Genomic DNA, 19,305 nt, shown 5'->3' on the forward strand with positions numbered 1-19,305 from the left:
GACTGAAGCACAGTACGTCTGACTATCTGCTCCAACAATCCTTCAAGCGGTGCGGCCTCGTAGCTCATCAAAGTCGTACTAAAACACCTTTGACTGCTTTTTGAGCGTTGTGTGTAATGTTCTACGCTTATACACACACTATAATAGTATGTTGACTGAAGCACAGTACGTCTGACTATCTGCTCCGACAATCCATCAAGCGGTGCGGCCTCGTAGCCCACCAAAGTCGTACTAATACAATTTTGTCGGATTTTTGAGCCTTGTGTGTAATGTTCTATGCTTATACACACACCATAATAGTATGTTGACTGAAGCACAGTACGTCTGACTATCTGCTCCGACAATCCATCAAGCGGTGCGGCCTCGTAGCCCACCAAAGTCGTACTAATACAATTTTGTCGGATTTTTGAGCGTTGTGTGTAATGTTCTATGCTTATACACACACCATAATAGTATGTTGACTGAAGCACAGTACGTCAAACTATCTGCTCCAACAATCCTTCAAGCGGTGCGGCCTCGTAGCTCACCAAAGTCGTACTAAAACAATTTTGACTGATTTTTTAGCGTTGTGTGTAATGTTCTATGCTTATACACACACACCATAATAGTATGTTGACTGAAGCACAGTACGTCTGACTATCTGCTCCGACAATCCATCAAGCGGTGCGGCCTCGTAGCTCACCAAAGTCGTACTAAAACAATTTTGACGGATTTTTGAGCGTTGTTTGTGATTTTCTATGCTTATACACACACCATAATAGTATGATGACTGAAGCACAGTACGTCTGACTATCTGCTCCGACAATCCATCAAGCGGTGCGGCCTCGTAGCCCACCAAAGTCGTACTAATACAATTTTGTCTGATTTTTTAACCTTGTGTGTAATGTTCTATGCTTATACACACATCATAATAGTATGTTGACTGAAGCACAGTACGTCTGACTATCTGCTCCAACAATCCTTCAAGCGGTGCGGCCTCGTAGCTCATCAAAGTCGTACTAAAACACCTTTGACTGCTTTTTGAGCGTTGTGTGTAATGTTCTACGCTTATACACACACTATAATAGTATGTTGACTGAAGCACAGTACGTCTGACTATCTGCTCCGACAATCCATCAAGCGGTGCGGCCTCGTAGCTCACCAAAGTCGTACTAAAACAATTTTGACGGATTTTTTAGCGTTGTGTGTAATGTTCTATGCTTATACACACACACCATAATAGTATGTTGACTGAAGCACAGTACGTCTGACTATCTGCTCCGACAATCCATCAAGCGGTGCGGCCTCGTAGCTCACCAAAGTCGTACTAAAACAATTTTGACGGATTTTTGAGCGTTGTTTGTGATTTTCTATGCTTATACACACACCATAATAGTATGATGACTGAAGCACAGTACGTCTGACTATCTGCTCCGACAATCCATCAAGCGGTGCGGCCTCGTAGCCCACCAAAGTCGTACTAATACAATTTTGTCTGATTTTTTAACCTTGTGTGTAATGTTCTATGCTTATACACACATCATAATAGTATGTTGACTGAAGCACAGTACGTCTGACTATCTGCTCCAACAATCCTTCAAGCGGTGCGGCCTCGTAGCTCATCAAAGTCGTACTAAAACACCTTTGACTGCTTTTTGAGCGTTGTGTGTAATGTTCTACGCTTATACACACACTATAATAGTATGTTGACTGAAGCACAGTACGTCTGACTATCTGCTCCGACAATCCATCAAGCGGTGTGGCCTCGTAGCCCACCAAAGTCGTACTAATACAATTTTGTCGGATTTTTGAGCCTTGTGTGTAATGTTCTATGCTTATACACACACCATAATAGTATGTTGACTGAAGCACAGTACGTCTGACTATCTGCTCCAACAATCCTTCAAGCGGTGCGGCTTCGTAGCTCACCAAAGTCGTACTAAAACACTTTTGACTGATTTTTGAGCGTTGTGTGTAATGTTCTACGCTTATACACACACCATAATAGTATGTTGACTGAAGCACAGTACGTCTGACTATCTGCTCCGACAATCCATCAATCGGTGCGGCCTTGTAGCTTACCAAAGTCGTACTAAAACAATTTTGACGGATTTTTGAGCGTTGTGTGTAATGTTCTATGCTTATACACACACCATAATAGCATGTTGAATGAAGCACAGTACGTCTGACTATCTGCTCCGACAATCCATCAATCGGTGCGGCCTCGTAGCTTACCAAAGTCGTACTAAAACTTTGAGCGTTGTGTGTAATGTTCTATGCTTATAAACACACCAAATCCCGGCCGAGTCATACCAAAGACTATCAAAATGGGACCCACTACCTCCCTGCTTGACACTCAGCATCAAGGGTTGGAATCGGGGGTTAAACCACCAAAAATGACTCCCGGGCACGGCCACCGCTGCTGCCCACTGCTCCCCTCACCTCCCAGGGGGTGAACAAGGGGATGGGTCAAATGCAGAGGACACATTTCACCACACCTAGTGTGTGTGTGTGACAATCATTGGTACTTTAACTTAACTTTAACTAATCCTTATACACACACCATAACAATACCAGTATGTTGAAGCACAGTACGTCTGACTATCTGCTCCGACAATCCTATATATATATATATATATATATATATATATATATATATATATATATATATATATATATATATATATATATATATATATATATATATATATATATATATGAAGTCGGCTTTCGGCTCGCGTGCATACAAGCTGATATGTTAAACGCAGGACGGCGAAATAACTCGCCATAATACGGGGAGAAGGGCTGGGACCGTGGAAATAAGCTGTGTTTCTTCCTGCTCCTTTTCAGCCACGCTGCATTGTGCAAGGGTGACTCGACGGCCATGTTTTACATAAAGCCATTGTGTGCGCCGGACAAAGTCCGAGAGCCAAACGTGGAGGTAACCGTGGTCACAGTTTCCCCGAGGACCGTCTGGCAGCGAGGGGCCATTAATTATAAGAGACAGACAGACAGACAGACAGACAGTATACCGCATAGACACAGACAGGCAGACAGGCCCCAGACAAAAAAAAAAAAAAAAAAAAAAAAAAAAAAACAACGCATGTGTAATCGCTTGCTCGTCCTCTTTGAACGGGAATCATTCTTTATTAGATTTTTTTTTCGAAACCCGCCATTTTCCGGAGGAGATAAATAATTGAGGAAAAAAAAAAAAAATGCGTGTGTCCTACTGCGCATCCTTGGGAGTGAATAGGGAAATAGTGCGCCAGTGTGAGAGAAGTCGTCGATCATCCGAGCCGCGCAGCCTCGCCTCCATTGTTGACCCACGGCCATAATCGTCTTCCCCACGCGGGTAAGTTGTTTCCGTGGCATTATTATGACATTTTCCTCCACGAGGTGTGCCGCTGACGACGGCCTGTAGGGGGGTGCGGCGGCGCACATCCGGGACTTTTTTTTTTTTTTTCCTGCTGGTAATATTTTATGAATCATAACTTGTTATGATGTCGAGGGGGGGGGGGCGCGCGGCGTGCAACAGGTGCTCGTACAGTAGCGGGAGCGCGCGTCTCGCCGCCGTACATATTTGGCGTGCGCGTTTACAACAAGCATTATTGCAACGTCGTGTTGTCGATGCCGTGTCGCCACAATGGATTAGAAAGCGGTGCTTTTTCTTCACGTTTTTATGCACGTTAGACGCTTTAACAGATACGTTGCATCGTTTATTGAATGCATGTTTTTCTGCGAGGGAGAAAGGCGGCATTGTGCCTCCATTCAGTGGCCTCATGTGTTGCAGGAGGCGATGCTCACTCAGCTGTGCTCCCTCAACGCCATTGTTGCAAATTCCACCTCCTTTCCCCCCCGACAGCCGCCCTGGCTGGAGAGTGTGTGTCTGCACTCGCTGCATGGCGGTAACACTAAACCAGTCACCCTTTAGACGCCATTGTTGCACAACGTTGCGTTGACTTTTGCACCCACTTGAACAAGAAGGTTCTGGGAAGAAATAATGTGTCGTTTTCTTTAAATGTATTTTCTTTTCATGTATATTTTTATTCTTATTTATTACTTTTTGTGTTCATTTTTTATGTGTATGTTCGTGTTTATTTTTTTAATCTTAGCTTATTGTTTATTTTAATTCTAATTTTATTAAATTAAATTACATACAATAAATAAATAAAATATATTTTTTTACATTTTTATTTATTTATTAGTTCATTTTTATGTGTGTTTGTGTTTATTTTTATCTTTATTTTTGTTTATTTGTATTAAATTAAAATAACCGTTTGTTTTTATTTTTATTCTAAAAATGTTATTTATTTGTTTGTGTTTATTTTTCATCTTTGTTTTCGTTTATTTTAATTTAAATTGTATTCTTATATATATATTATAATACTATATATTGTAGTATTATAAATTAAATACAATGAACTTTGTTTTTATTGTATTTTTTATTTTAATAAATTAAATACAATTACTTTTCTTTTTATTTAAAACATTTTAAATTTGTATTTATTTATTTGTGTTTATTTTTTATCTTTTTTTTGTTTATTTAAATTTAAATTGCATTACTATATTATATGTATATATTATAATACTATATATTATAGTATTATAAATTAAATACAATTAATTTTGTTTTTATTGTATTTTTTATTTTAATAAATTAAATTAAATACAATGACTTTTCTTTTTATTTAAAACATTTTTAATTTTTATTTATTTATTTGTGTTTATTTGTATCTTTATTTTTGTTTATTTTTATTAAATTAAATACATGTTTTTATTATAACGTAACTTTTTAAATATTTTAATTTATTTATTAGTGTTTATTTTTAGGTATTTGTTCGTGTTTATTTTTGTTTGTTCAAATTTTATTTTATGAAATTAAATTAAATACAATGACATTATTGTTTATATTTTAATTTTAATTTTATTTTATGAAATTAAATTAAATACAATGACATTTTTGTTTTTATTTAAACATTTTAGTTTTTACATTTTTATTTATTTATTTGTCTTTATTTTTATGTTTATGTTTGTGTTCATTTTTATCTTTTATTTTAGTTTAGTTTTATTAAATTGAATACCATTTTTATGTTTTTATTTTAATTTAACTTTAACATTTTTATTCATTTATTCGTGTTTATTTTTATGTATAGGTTTGTGTTTATTTTTTTATCTTTGTTTATTTTTGTTAATTTTAATTTTATGAAAATAAATCATTATTTTTTTTGTTTTAATTTTATTTGTAATTTTATTAAATTAAATTGAATACAATTACATTTTTGTTTTGATTTTAAATATTTAAAATATTCATTTATTTATTTATTTGTATTTATATTTTTGTTTATTTTATGAAGTTACATTAAATTAGTATGTTCTTATATTAGTTGAATATTTTTTAAATTTTAATTGATTTATTTCTGTTTATTTTTATCTATATGTTTGTGTTTATATTTATCTTTGTTTATTTCAATTTTTATTTAATTCAATGTAATTTAATTACATTTGTATGTTTTTATTTTTATTTACATTTTTATTTATTTATTTAGGGATCACTCATGTGTTGTCTGCAGCTTTTACAAAAGACAGGGCGAAGAGTGCCTGCCTTGCCATTTGAATGTCAAGTAGCGAATGAACAAGTGAGCTGTGTGTGTGTGAGTGTGTGTGTGTGTGTCTGCATGTGTGTGCGTGTGTGTGTGTGTGTGTGTGTGTGTGAGGAGAAGCCAGGACAGGAGTGAAACTGTCACACATGCATCTTTAGCACACTACAATATAGGTCCAGCCTGGACACTTCCTCATGACCGCTCGACCTGCAGGAGGAAATTATGCTTTCCCATCCTTTTTTTTGTTCCCTGTAATCAAACCTAAGAGTCGGAGGGAAACGGAAAGTTGCGTACCCAGAAGCATGACCAGGCGGAAGCAGAAACGACCCCGGCAGTTTATGAGCTTGACCCGCGGCGCCTCTCGGACACTTGACCATGGTGAGACCGAGATTATACTGTACTGTATGTCCGAGAAAAGTGTCAGATTGCATGTCTGAAGTACAGTAGTTGATGCTTCAAAGGCGTCATAGTAGATTATTTTATACATTTAAAACACTTCCTTGTGGTCTACATGACATGTAAAGGTGGTTCTTTGCTCAAAAAGTTGCATAGATAAAGTTTTACAGACCATCATCAAGCCGCTTTCTGATCGTCTCTTTAGGATTACGTGCCTCCACTTCGACAATCGTCTCCACTTTGTCACAACTTTCCCAAACACACAAAAGCAAGTAGGTACTAAAAGTTGGTTCTGCATAATAGTTCCTCGCTAAGACACTTAAGTGATGTTATATATATATAAGATCTCCATTAACATTTTCCTTCAATGTTCTGAGCTCCTGCTTCAAAGCCAGTGTCCCGTTGAGTAGATTAAAACTAGACGATACAGGCATAAAAAAAATAAAATAAAAAAATAAAATATGGTGCAAAGTTTGTTAGATTTCTAAGGTGAAAGTACCGTATTTTTCAGATTGCAAGGCGCACTTAAAATCCTTTAATTTTAATTTTATAACCGGGTGCGCCTAATGTAAGTATTAATTTTGGTTATGCCTACCGAACTCGAAGCCATTTTATTTGGTACATGGTGTAATGAAAGGTGTGACCAGTAGATGGTAGTCACAGATAATGCAAGAGATACATGTGGACTGCAGTTTGAAGCCTGTTCGATGAATGACGCTAGCAAGTACCCGTAAGCAAGCGACACCAAAACTTTGATGTTTCATTGAGAATATAGAACATTACACACAACGCTGAAAAATCTGTCAAAATTGTTTTGGTACGACTTTGGTTAGCTACGAAGCCGCACAGCTTGATGGATTGTCGGACCAGATAGTCAGACGTACTGTGCTTCCACATACTGGTGGTGTGTGTATAAGGACCCCAAGATAGTACCTATTAGGAGACATTATCTGGCGTTTTGTTTCAAAATTTTACGCAAAACCAACTTTTCCTACCTATTGCTACCTGCTGATGTGTATTTGGGATCTGCATAAGTCCCGAAAATGTTCGCGGGTCCGCCATTGTAGCCAATAAACTCCTTTTTCTCTATCCTCTTGTTGTGAGGCATTCATCCTCCGCTTTTACCATTTCCAACACAAAGTAGCGTCCAGTTCTAACTTATATCGGTCAGTAGACTCGCTATGGAAGCGCTAAAAACTACCGGTAAAACAACGATGGCGCATCCTGAAGAAAGAGTCAGAAAGCGGCTTGAAAATGGTCTGTCAAAATCCTTTCATTTTCTCTAAAATGGCCTCATAACCCGGTGCAACTAATGTACGTATTAATTCTGGTTGTGCTTACCGACCTCGAGGCAATTAATTCTGGTTGTGCTTACCGACCTCGAAGCCATATTATTTGGTACATGGTGTAATGATAAGTGTGACCAGTAGATGGCAGTCACAGACAATGCAAGGGATACGTGTGGACTGCAGGCGGGAGCCTGTTCAACAAATAACGCGAGCAAGTACCCGTAAGCAAGCGACACCAAAACTTTGATGTTTCATTGAGAATATCGAACGCGCTCAAAAATCCGTCAAAATTGTTTTGGTACGACTTTGGTAAGCTACGAAGCCGCACCGCTTGATGGATTGTCAGAGCAGATAGTCAGACGTATTGTGCTTCAACATACTGGTATTATTATGGGGTGTGTGTTATTAAGAACCCCAAGATGGTACCTATTAGGAGACATATTATCTGGCGTTTTGTTTCAAAATATTAAAAACAAATTTTCTTACCTATTGGTACCTGCTGATGTGTATTTGGGATCTGCATAAGTCCCGAAAATGTTTGCGGGTCCGTCATTCTGCTTTTATTTACCATTTACACCAGGGGTCACCAACCTTTTTGAAACCAAGAGCTACTTCTTGGGTACTGATTAATGCGAAGGGCTACCAGTTTGATACACACTTAAATACATTACCAGAAATAGTAAATTTGCTCAATTTACCTTTAACTCTACGTTATTATTAATAATTAATGATATTTACACTTAATTGAACGGTTTAAAAGAGGAGAAAACACGAAAAAAAATGACAATTAAATTTTGAAACATAGTTTATCTTCAATTTCGACTCTTTAAAATTCAAAATTCAACCGAAAAAAAGAAAAGAAAAACTTAAAAAAAGAATTTATGGAACATCATTAGTAATTTTTCCTGATTAAGATAATTTTAGAATTTTGATTAAATAGGTTAAAATCCAATCTACACTTTGTTAGAAAAAAAAAAATTGGACCAAGCTATATTTCTAATAAAGACAAATCAATATTTATTCTAGATTTTCCAGAACAAACATTTTAAAAGAAATTCAAAAGACTTTGAAATAAGATTTAAATTTGATTCTACAGATTTTCTAGATTTGCCAGAATAATTTTTTTGAATTTTAATCATAATAAGTTTGAAGAAATATTTCACAAATATTCTTCGTCGAAAAAACAGAAGCTAAAATGAAGAATTAAAATAAAATGTATTTATTATTCTTTACGATAAAAAAAATACATTTACTTGAACATTGATATAAATTGTCAGGAAAGAAAAGGGAGGAATTCAAAAGGTAAAAAGGTATATGTGTTTAAAAATCCTAAAATCATTTTTAAGGTTGTATTTTTTCTCTAAAATTGTCTTTCTGAAAGTTATAAGAAGCAAAGTAAAAAACTAATTGAATTTATTTAAACAAGTGAAGACCAAGTCTTTACAATATTTTCTTGGATTTTCAAATTCTATTTGAGTTTTGTCTCTCTTAGAATTAAAAATGTCGGGCAAAGCGAGACCAGCTTTCTAGTAAATAAATAAAATTTAAAAAATAGAGGCAGCTCACTGGTAAGTGCTGCTATTTGAGCTATTTTTAGAACAGGCCGGCGGGCTACTCATCTGGTCCTTACGGGCTACCTGGTGCCCGCGGGCACCGCGTTGGTGACCCCTGATTTACACAATGTGACAACTTAACTGGTTTTGGGTTTCTGTTCATTTGTCAACCATTTATTTTGCTGTCGTCTATTTTGCCAAACAAGTATGACACTTATTGCTTTTTGAAGACGTATTGGTCGGATGAAGACCGGATGGGAGACATATCGGATATATATCCACATACGAAAGAGGCCTGGGTCGGATTTGAAAAGAATTCGGAATCGCACTGTTCACATCGACATAAAAAAAATCCGATACAGGTCACATATGGGCAAAAAATACATAATCGGAATTGACCTGCAGTGTGAACGAGGCCTCTACAGGGATGTATAGTTACTTTACAGTCGTCCCTAATCGTGGCCCCAATTAACGTAAAGTAAAGAAAAAAACTAATTGAATTTATTTAAACAAGTGAAGACCAAGTCTTTAAAATATTTTCTTGGATTTTCAAATTCTATTTGAGTTTTGTCTCTCTTAGAATTAAAAATGTCGGGCAAAGCGAGACCAGCTTGCTAGTAAATAAATAAAATTTAAAAAATAGAGGCAGCTCTCCGCGAAAACAGGATTAATATTATTAAATCATATATTTTCATAGTTAAAGCGTATAAAAAAACGTTTATGGCAATCTAAATATGTGTAAATATGCATTTTAGTCCTCTAAACAAGAAATAACAGCCATGTAGTTTCCTTTACACCCATTATAGTCAGCAATTTTGAAAAGTAAAGTAAGTTTCACACAAGTATTATTATCAGTGAAGGAAGAGGAATAGCTACACGCCACAAGGATACAATAAGACATGCTAACCTAGTGGCTAGAGTGTCCGCCCTTAGTTCAAACCCCGGCCGAGTCATACCAAAGACTATAAAAATGGGAGCCATTACCTCCCTGCTTGGCACTCAGCATCAAGGGTTGGAATTGGGGGTTAAATCACCAAAAAAAAAAATTCCCGGGCGCAGCCACCGCTGCTGCTCACTGCTCCCCCTCACCTCCCAGGGGGTGATCGAGGGTGATGGGTCAAATGCAGAGAATACTTTCGCCACACCTAGTGTGTGTGTGACAATCATTGCTACTTTAACTTTAACCGCTATACTATAGCCTGGATGTACACAGAGGTGGGCGGGTCGATACAAATATCGACAATAATGATACCAACTACAGCAGGGTTAATTAACTACGTAATGAGGAGGGCCGCAGTTTTAAGAGTCCAAGGGCTCGAAATGTGGAGGTTTCGTAAAAAAAAAAAACGCCCCTGCTACTCGTTTCCAGCGTGCGCAGCCAGACAGATAGTTAACAGCATGAAGAAATAGAAGCTCTAGAAGTTTTCTTGAGGATTGATGTTCCTTCTTTTGAATTATTTTCCTTTCTCAGTTTTTTTTGTTGGTTTTTTTACACGTCTTCTATCATTTAGGTTTATAAGACTGAGTTTTTTGATTGATACTTTTATTAGTAGATTGCAAAGCACAGTACATATTCCGTACAATTGACCACTAAATGGTAACACCCCAATAAGTTGTTCAACTTGTTTAAGTCAGGGTCCACGTTAATCAATTCATGGTAAAATAATACAAACATTAAAAAACAACATTACATGAGTGTAGTGTCCATTGTGTATTTTAGAAAAATAAAACAGAAGGTTTTGTGTTAATATATTCACAATAAACTAAATGACAACAGACAAAATGAATGTGGCTCAACACAACTAAACCTACGGTGTAGCGCTGTCGCCCTCTACTGGTCAGAATTAGCGCTACATGTATTAAACGAGCTCTGATCGACAGAGTTACTCTCAGACAAAAAACACGACCAGAAAAACAAAAAAAAAACACCACAAAGTCAGTAATTTCAATACAAAACAATCTATTATGGACAATATCTACTTACTTTGACCAAGTTTTGTGATGAAACTTCCACGTGTGGATTTCCACCATTGTTGCTGCTTGTCTGGATCAAAGTGTCCGTCACTTAAAAAGTCCGACAGGAAACAATGACTAGAGCACTTGCAACGAACTTCCTGTCCAGTCGTTATTAAAAGTCAATTTTTAGCGATTTGTTTTGATTTTTCCATGGGGGAATTCTTCTACTCAACTCACTGCTGCTTCATGTTGACACTTATGGCTCACTGTTGCCCCATGTAGGGTGGCGGGAGTACTGCATACACAAGCATGGTTCCATCAAGCCTATTTGGGTGATGTTGAAAAGCTGTTGAAGCGCTACAAAGATTGATTATAAAAATAATTGACAAAAGTTTGTTATTGTCGACAATTAGCCCAATAGACTGCCAGGAATGTTCATGATTACACTTTTATTTTTTTATTTTCAGGCGCTTTTATCAGGCATGTGAACATGCTTTATCAGTATCATGCAGCTTCAAAAGGTTCAAGTGTTTTATGTATTGTGCTCCTGACTTAATGTTGTTTAACACATTTGAATTGATCATTATTTATTGATTGCATTTAATTGTATTTTTTGGTTTCAAGTGGTTAAAGTAAAAAAAAAATTTTTTTTTTTAATTTCAGGCAAATTGATGCATGTTAAATATTTTCTGTTACAGACTAAAACGATGTTAATAAAGTTATGATAAATATATATAGTTGTAATCTGTTTATTTTTTCTTTTATGTAACGTTAATAAGAATACAGTGATACAGTATATATATATATATATATATATATATATATATATATATATATATATATATATATATATGTATATATATATATATATATATATATGTAATATATGTATATACTGTATATATATACACATATATCGAATTATATATACATTATATACTAGAATATAAAACATTAACACATGTGGAGTTATGTACTTAATAAAAAAAGGTGATATTACTCAAAAATGTTTTATATATTATATATATTTATACATATTCTAGTTTCTTCAAAATAGCCACCCTTTGCTCTGATTACTTTTTCGCACACTCTAGGCCAGGGGTCACCAACGCGGTGCCCGCGGGCACCAGGTAGCCCGTAAGGACCAGATGAGTAGCCCGCTGGCCTGTTCTAAAAATAGCTCAAATAGCAGCACTTCCCAGTGAGCTGCCTCTATTTTTAAAATTGTATTTATTTACTAACAAGCTGGTCTCGCTTTGCCTGACATTTTTCATTCTAAGAGAGACAAAACTCAAATAGAATTTGAAAATCCAAGAAAATATTTTAAAGACTTGGTCTTCTTTTTGTTAAATAAATTCATTAATTTTTTTTACTTTGCTTCTTATAACTTTCAGAAAGACAATTTTAGAGAAAAAATACAACCTTAAAAATGATTTTAGTATTTTTAAACACATACATTTTTACCTTTTATATTCCTTCCTCTTCTTTCCTGACAATTTAAATCAATGTTCAAGTAAATTTATTTTTTTTATTGTAAAGAATAATACATACATTTTAATTTAATTTTTCATTTTAGCTTCTGTTTTTTCGACAAAGAATATTTGTGAAATATTTCTTCAAACTTATTATGATTAAAATTCAAAAAAAATATTCTGGCAAATCCAGAAAATCTGTAGAATCAAATTTAAATCTTATTTCAAAGTCTTTTGAATTTCTTTTCAAATTTTTGTTCTGGAAAATCTAGAAGAAATAATGATTTGTCTTTGTTAGAAATATAGCTTGGTCCAATTTGTTATATATTCTAACAAAGTGTAGATTGGATTTTAACCAATTTAAAACATGTCATCAAAATTCTTGAATTAATCTTAATCAGGAAAAATTACTAATTATGTTCCATAAATTCTTTTTTTTAATTTTTTCAAAAAGATTCGAATTAGCTAGTTTTTCTCTTCTTTTTTTCGGTTGAATTTTGAATTTTAAAGAGTCGAAATTGAAGATAAACTATGTTTCAAAATGTAATTGTCATTTTTTTCGTGTTTTCTCCTCTTTTAAACCGTTCAATTAAGTGTAAATATCATTAATTATTAATAATAACATAGAGTTAAAGGTAAATTGAGCAAATTGGGTATTTCTAGCAATTTATTTAAGTGTGTATCAAACTGGTAGCCCTTCGCATTAATCACTACCCAAGAAGTAGCTCTTGCTTTCAAAATGGTTGGTGACTCCTGCTCTAGGCATTCTCTCCATGAGCTTCAAGCACACCTGTAAGGTGAAAACCCTTTCAGGTGACTACCTCTTGAAGCTCATGGAGAGAATGCCAAGAGTGTGCGAAAAAGTAATCAGAGCAAAGGGTGGCCATTTTGAAGAAACTAGAAGACAAAACATGTTTTCAGTTATTTCACCCTTTTTTTTTTGTTAAGTACATAACTCCACATGTGTTCATTCGTAGTTTTGATGTGACAATCTACAATGTAAATAGTCATGAAAATAAAGAATGAGAAGGCGTGTCTTGTCTACTCTTGTCAAAGCATCTTCCTGCTGTTGTAGCCACTGAAACATGCCCACATAAGTCCGTAATGGGTCAAGACTTCCCGGTTCTAGGGAGTGTTGCCAGACAAACGGCTATTATTATGCATGAATATGCCTGAACCCTCTCATTCCCACTCTTGTATACAAACATGGTCTGTTTTCACATCTGTCACCGGATCTTTTTTGGGCTAAGTGTACTTCCTGGTGGTCTGTGAGTCATTTGTCTGCTGGGCTGTTGTTGTCCTCGTTGCACGCCACTTCTCGCTCTCTGCCTGTCCTCGACTCCATCGGGAGTGCAACCAAAGTGGTTCAAGTGAGCGGGGGATTAGAAATCCAGTTCGACCCCAGAACCTTAGCGGCCTTGAGGCGATGTTAGCATGGAGTGTGTTATTATAATAATAATAATAATAATAATAATAATAGATTGTATTTGTAAAAAGCACTTTATATTGAGTAAACAATCTCAAAGTGCTACAGTGTATTACTTTTTTTTTTTTAAATAAATAAAAAAATAATAAAGAAATAAATAAAAATAAAACAGCCAAATAGCTATAATTAGTATGCATATATCTAAAAAAAAAAGAAAGGCTTTTTTAAAAAGAAGGGTTTTTAAGCCTTTTTTAAAAGCATCCACAGTCTGTGGTGCCCTCAGGTGGTCAGGGAGAGCGTTCCACAGACTGGGAGCGGCGAAACAGAAAGCCCGGTCTCCCATTGTTTGTAGCTTTGTCCTCTGAGGTTGGAGGAGGTTAGCCTGTCCCGAGCGGAGGTGTCGTGTGGAGGATTTGGGGGTGAGTAGTTCTTTAAAGTAGAGGGGGGCATTTCCATGGAGGCACTGGTGGGTTAGTAGGGAGACTTTGAATTCAATCCTGAGTGGAACAGGAAGCCAGTGAAGGGATTTGAGAATTGGTGTGATGTGGTCATATTTCCGCACTCTCATCATGTGTTGTCACAAATAGCTGTCTGTAAATAGCGTCAAACTAATTAAAAGGTATATCAGATTGAATATCTATTAATGATTAAATGTTCTTTTAACTTGCAGGTGACCTTGGTTTTGCAGTGAAGGTATATCCATTCAACCCAGATTCTCCCCCTTTATGCTGTCCAACTACCGGTCCTCAAAGCAAGTCAGTCCACAAGATCCATCCCCCTCCTAAGGCCCTCCAGGCGGACTCTGTATGTGCACAGTGTCCGGAACCTTCCCTCTCCCGTCAGATTAAATCCTCCCTCACTCTTGACTACCCGTTCTTATTCCCCTCTCGTCAAACTCAACGCTCACCTGCCCTTAGACTATTTGATCATAATCCTAAATCGTCTACAAGTGTTCCGCACCAAAGCTCCCACATGGCTTCTCCTAAACTGGGTCTGTCAGCCACCACCACCTCCTCGTCCTCGTCGTCCTCCGCCTCCATATGTCCTCCACACCCCGGTAGCCCCAGCCGGGTGCCGGAAGGTCCTCCAAGTCCTGTCACCCCCACCCCAAGCCCAGGAGTGTCTTCCGCCTCGGTTGCTCCTACCAGGGCCCAGCTGAGTCTGGCTCTGATACTAGAAGAGCTGCGGGTGCTTCAGCAGAGGCAGATCAACCAGATGCAAATAACAGAGGAGATCTGTAGACAGGTACTACGTCTGGGTGGGGCGTCATACTCAATAGATACACCCCCTCAGCAGCTTCTGCCACCACTACCTCAACTGTGTCTGGAGGACAAAAGGTCCAGCAGCCCAACTCCCCAACCGCATACCACCGAGCCGTCCACCTCTGTAGCTCCTCTCTTGGCGTGCTTCTCCACCCTGCTCCCCTCTCAAGTTGCCAACAAACCTTCAAAGTCCAGCAATGCCTTGTCTCAAATCCTGCAACCATGCAAGCCCCAGCTCGAGGGGACCGGAGGCACTGCAGGGGCTACTAATTATCTGAGAGCTAGCAATCAGTCTTCGGACCCGCCTACCTCCATTGCGTCTTCTGCCTACCCACTAGCTTTATCTTTAGCACTACCCAACCACTATTTTCAGGAGAAATCTTCAAATAATTTGAGTGAACACTGTGGCAAATCCTACCTAAACGCGTCCCTCTCATCCGCATCCCCAAATGCCCAATACGCTTTGCAGTCTCTCACCGGAGAGGTCAACTCTTCGTCTACCTCTGCCTCCGGCAGCAGTAGCCGTCTCCAGCATGTTTGCTGCTTTTGTGGGAAGATCTTCAGTGGAGACTCAGCCCTGCAGATACATCTGCGTTCGCATACCGGCGAACGGCCCTATCAGTGCCCGGTGTGCCTCAGTCGCTTCACGACCAGGGGCAACCTGAAGGTGCACTTCTTACGCCACCGGGAGCAAAACCCAGAGCTGTCGCTTTCGCTTCTGCCGCCATCTTTGTTTGGAGTGGCGTTACGGGCCACGGATATGAGTCAGCCTGGTAGCGGCGGTAGCACTAACGCTGCTATGAACGTGACCGAAAAGAAGGCAAAAATCCGGCCTGAGGATGAAATCTATGGAAATGATTTAGACGTCAGTGGGGGCAATAGTGGGTTCCCAGTGGGGGCGTCAGGGGGATCCACTCCTTGTACACTACCTCTGCCTCCAAGTGTGGATCTGGCCTTGATTTCACATTCCTTGCTGCAACTTAATAGGGCGGCAGCTGTTGCAGCTGCGGTCTCGATCGCCTCTGGCTCATCTTACTCATCCCCCTCCACTTCAGCACCCGCCTCTTCACTGGCCAACTCCCTACTTTCCATTCCTACTTTATCTTCATCGTCTACCATCTCAGGGTTGTTGAAGGGTGCAAAACAGCATCACTCTGATGAAAACACCCCTCCTCAAGCTGCCATACTATCTCCTGCAGCGTATTCCCAGCTGGCACACCTACCCAAGCTCCTTTTCCCATCCGGTTCGACGACATCCGTTTCCAGTGCCACACACTCAGCACTCCATCCAGCCTTGGGAATGCTACGCACTCCGCTACCAACCAATTCAGGATCCCAAGCTTCTACCAGCCTTTCCCACATCACGTTCCCTTTCTCCCCCTTTCATAAAGGGCCAGGCCAAGCTGCTACCACTCACTGCTCCGTGCCGTCCTCCACACCTACTTCTGAGACATCCAAGCTGCAGAGGCTGGTGGAAAAACTAGAAAAGGCGCCTACTCAGTCTACTTCTTTATGGAATTCTTCGACAATGGAGGTGCAGCCAAGCAATACTATGACCTCTCCCGCAAGTTCAGCTAACAGTAACTTCTTAAATACCAGCACGTCTACCACATATGTCATGGCAGCTCCCCCATCCTCTAATCTGGTTTCCACATCTGTTTCAAAGTTTACCCGTCAGATGGTTGCTGCCCTCGGTATGGGTGTGAATAATGCAAGTGCCATTGCAGGAGGGTTGTTACCAACCTTGAACATTGCTCCAGGCAGTAACTTGGCAACCAATCAATGTGGTGTGTGTTTCCGGGTCCTGAGCTGCCCCAGGGCGCTGCGCTTGCACCAAGCCACGCACCTTGGGGAACGCCCGTTCCCGTGCAAGTTGTGTGGAAGATCCTTCTCAACCAAAGGCAGCCTACGCTCGCATCTGGCGACCCATCACACTCGGCCGCCCAACGCTCGCGTCCAGAACTCCTGCCCCCTGTGTCAACGTAAATTCACCAATGCTCTGGTACTTCAGCATCACATTCGTATGCACCTTGGCGGACAACTGCCCCCAGAAGGTCCCGAAGATTCTGGCTTTGAGATGCCGTCCGCACCTGATGCCAAACCTTTGTTACAACCTGAGAACGCCGCCTCCAGCAAAGCACCTCAACCAGGCAAACCTAGGAGTCTATCCCCGAGTTCCCAATTTCAAACCGTAGAGGCCGGCACATGCCCCATTTCTGACGCTGAACCCATTGAATGTAATGCAACTCTTAGCAAATATGGATCTTCCAGTCCAGACCCTAAACCCCCTTCCGATCTCAGCCCTGACGCCTTCATGAGCACCACTACACAAACTCCACCGCCAGCTACTGACAACGCCCCCGTCCTTTGTGCCAGTGCTCCTGTGCCAGATGATTTGGTCCCGGCTGATAAAGACGACCGAGTTGAGCAAGCCGGGGATTGTGAGGAAGCCTCCCCATTTCCTGATGCGCCCCTCGTCCCCAGATCGAGTAATCCGGATCCACAAAGCACATCCACCAATTGTGGCCCCTTTTCCTACGGCACCATTTCTTCCTTGCCCCCGAATCAGGATCTCACTACCGCTGTAGACGCCCAACCGGAACCAAGCTTCGTCCCTTCCAGGGCTCAGTCACCCGAACCAATGGAAGAAGACAACGAGAAGTTTTGCTCCCCAACCACACCAAAGCAAGACCAAGCTAAAGTCCCGGAGGAATTCCCCACCACCTCAGAAACCGTGGACAACGTTCAAGGCAGAGACGCACACAAGGCTTCCACTTTTGGCCAGAACTTTAATTTGGACTCGTTCGAAAGGGACGTACAACTAGAAGGCGTGAAGATGATTGGCGGATGCAAACTAAGTGACGCACCGGACGTCTCTATCCTGGCCCCGGCCCTACCGTCCCCTATCGCCCGACCCGAGAAGAAGACCTACTGCTGTGCGGAATGTGGAAAAGCATATGCCAGTCGCAGCGGGCTGAAGGTAAGGAACAGAAGCCCAATGTTAACTTTGCTAGCTTGTCAGACGTCCGTGCTAAATGTGAGGATTGCTTAGGGCTGGACGACTATGGCAATAATAATAATCACCATTTTATTGATTAATATTGTAATCACGATTATTTACACGATTATTCGTTAATTTGAAAACACCAGTATTTATTGTACCAACAAAACTCAATTTAAAAAATAATCTGGATATAAATTAGTAACAAATAAACCACAACAATAGCTATAACAACACATTTAAATAATAGCAATATAAAAAATAAATTAAGTTTTTCCGTTTTAATTCCGGTTTTTTTTCATCTTTTGCACTTCTTTTACCACCAGAAAATGTTTGTTAATGAAATGCAAGTATTTTGAGTCAAAGCATAATAATTGTGTAAATGTATCAATAAGTGTTCTAAATACATTATGGTTGTGTTTTTGAAACCTTTATTTTGTTAGCTCAGGAGGTGGAAAAAAAAAAATTAAAGTTCATGAAGAAACAGAAGCTCCAGTTTTGTTGAGGATTGGTGTTCCTTCTTTTGAATTTTTATATATTTGTTAGTAAATATAAACCACACCAAGTAACATAATAATACAAATAGCTATAACAACACATTTAAATAACAATAGCAATATAAAAAAACATACAATTTAAGTTTCTCTGTTTTGTTTTTAATTCCATTTTTTACCTTTTGCACTTCTTTTACCGCCACACTGTGTGCTTTTCGTGTAAAATAAAATGTTTAAGGAAATGCAAGTATTTTAAGTCAAAGCATAATAATTGTGTAAATGTATCAATAAGTGCTCCAAATACATTACGATTGTGTAAAGTACTTTTTGAAACCTTTATTTTGTTAGCGCAGGATGTGGAAAAAAAAATTATATTATTGTGAAAGGGGAAAGTGTTCCTGTGTCGTTGTTAATGAAGAAACAGAAGCTCCAGAAGTTTTGCTGAGGATTGATGTTCCTTCTTTTGAATTATTATACATTTGTTACTAGATATAAACCACACCAAGTAACATAATAATACAAATAGCTATAACACATTTAAATAACAATAGCAATATAAAAAATCATACAAATTAAGTTTCTCTGTTTTAATTGTTTTTAATTCCATTTTTTACCTTTTGCACTTCTTTTACCGCCACACTGTGTGCTTTTCGTGTAAAATAAAATGTTTAAGGAAATGCAAGTATTTTAAGTCAATGTATAATAATTGTGTAAATGTATCAATAAGTGCTGTAAATACATTATGATTGTGTAAAGTACTTTTTGAAACATTTACTTTGTTAGCGCAGGATGTGGAAAAAAAAATTATATTATTGTGAAAGGGGAAAGTGTTCCTGTGCTGTTGTTCATGAAGAAACAGAAGCTCCGGAAGTTTTGT

At 38.5% G+C, this 19,305-nt stretch overlaps 2 protein-coding genes across 3 annotated transcripts in view; one reads left to right on the plus strand and one right to left on the minus strand.

Annotated features, from left to right (window-relative positions):
• trim110 (tripartite motif containing 110) overlaps positions 1 to 10,945 on the minus strand; it is a 41,375-nt gene extending 30,430 nt beyond the window's left edge. Inside the window, exon 1 of the mRNA XM_062070343.1 lies at positions 10,802 to 10,945. The gene's annotated coding sequence lies outside the window, so the exon portion shown is untranslated. The remainder of the gene's footprint in view (positions 1 to 10,801) is intronic.
• sall2 (spalt-like transcription factor 2) overlaps positions 1 to 19,305 on the plus strand; it is a 33,313-nt gene that overhangs the window by 8,116 nt on the left and 5,892 nt on the right. The window contains exons 1-2 of one of the 2 annotated variants that reach the window (XM_062070340.1): positions 3,086 to 3,331; positions 14,342 to 17,913. In XM_062070340.1, coding sequence (XP_061926324.1) covers positions 14,644 to 17,913 — 3,270 coding nt within the window. In that variant the 5' untranslated portion in view covers positions 3,086 to 3,331; positions 14,342 to 14,643. Of the gene's footprint in view, positions 1 to 3,085; positions 3,332 to 14,341; positions 17,914 to 19,305 lie in introns of those variants that run through there. The other variant, XM_062070341.1, reaches the window with a different exon arrangement.

This window comes from Entelurus aequoreus, linkage group LG14 (genome assembly GCF_033978785.1).
Source record: "Entelurus aequoreus isolate RoL-2023_Sb linkage group LG14, RoL_Eaeq_v1.1, whole genome shotgun sequence".
Classification (NCBI taxonomy): domain Eukaryota; kingdom Metazoa; phylum Chordata; class Actinopteri; order Syngnathiformes; family Syngnathidae; genus Entelurus; species Entelurus aequoreus.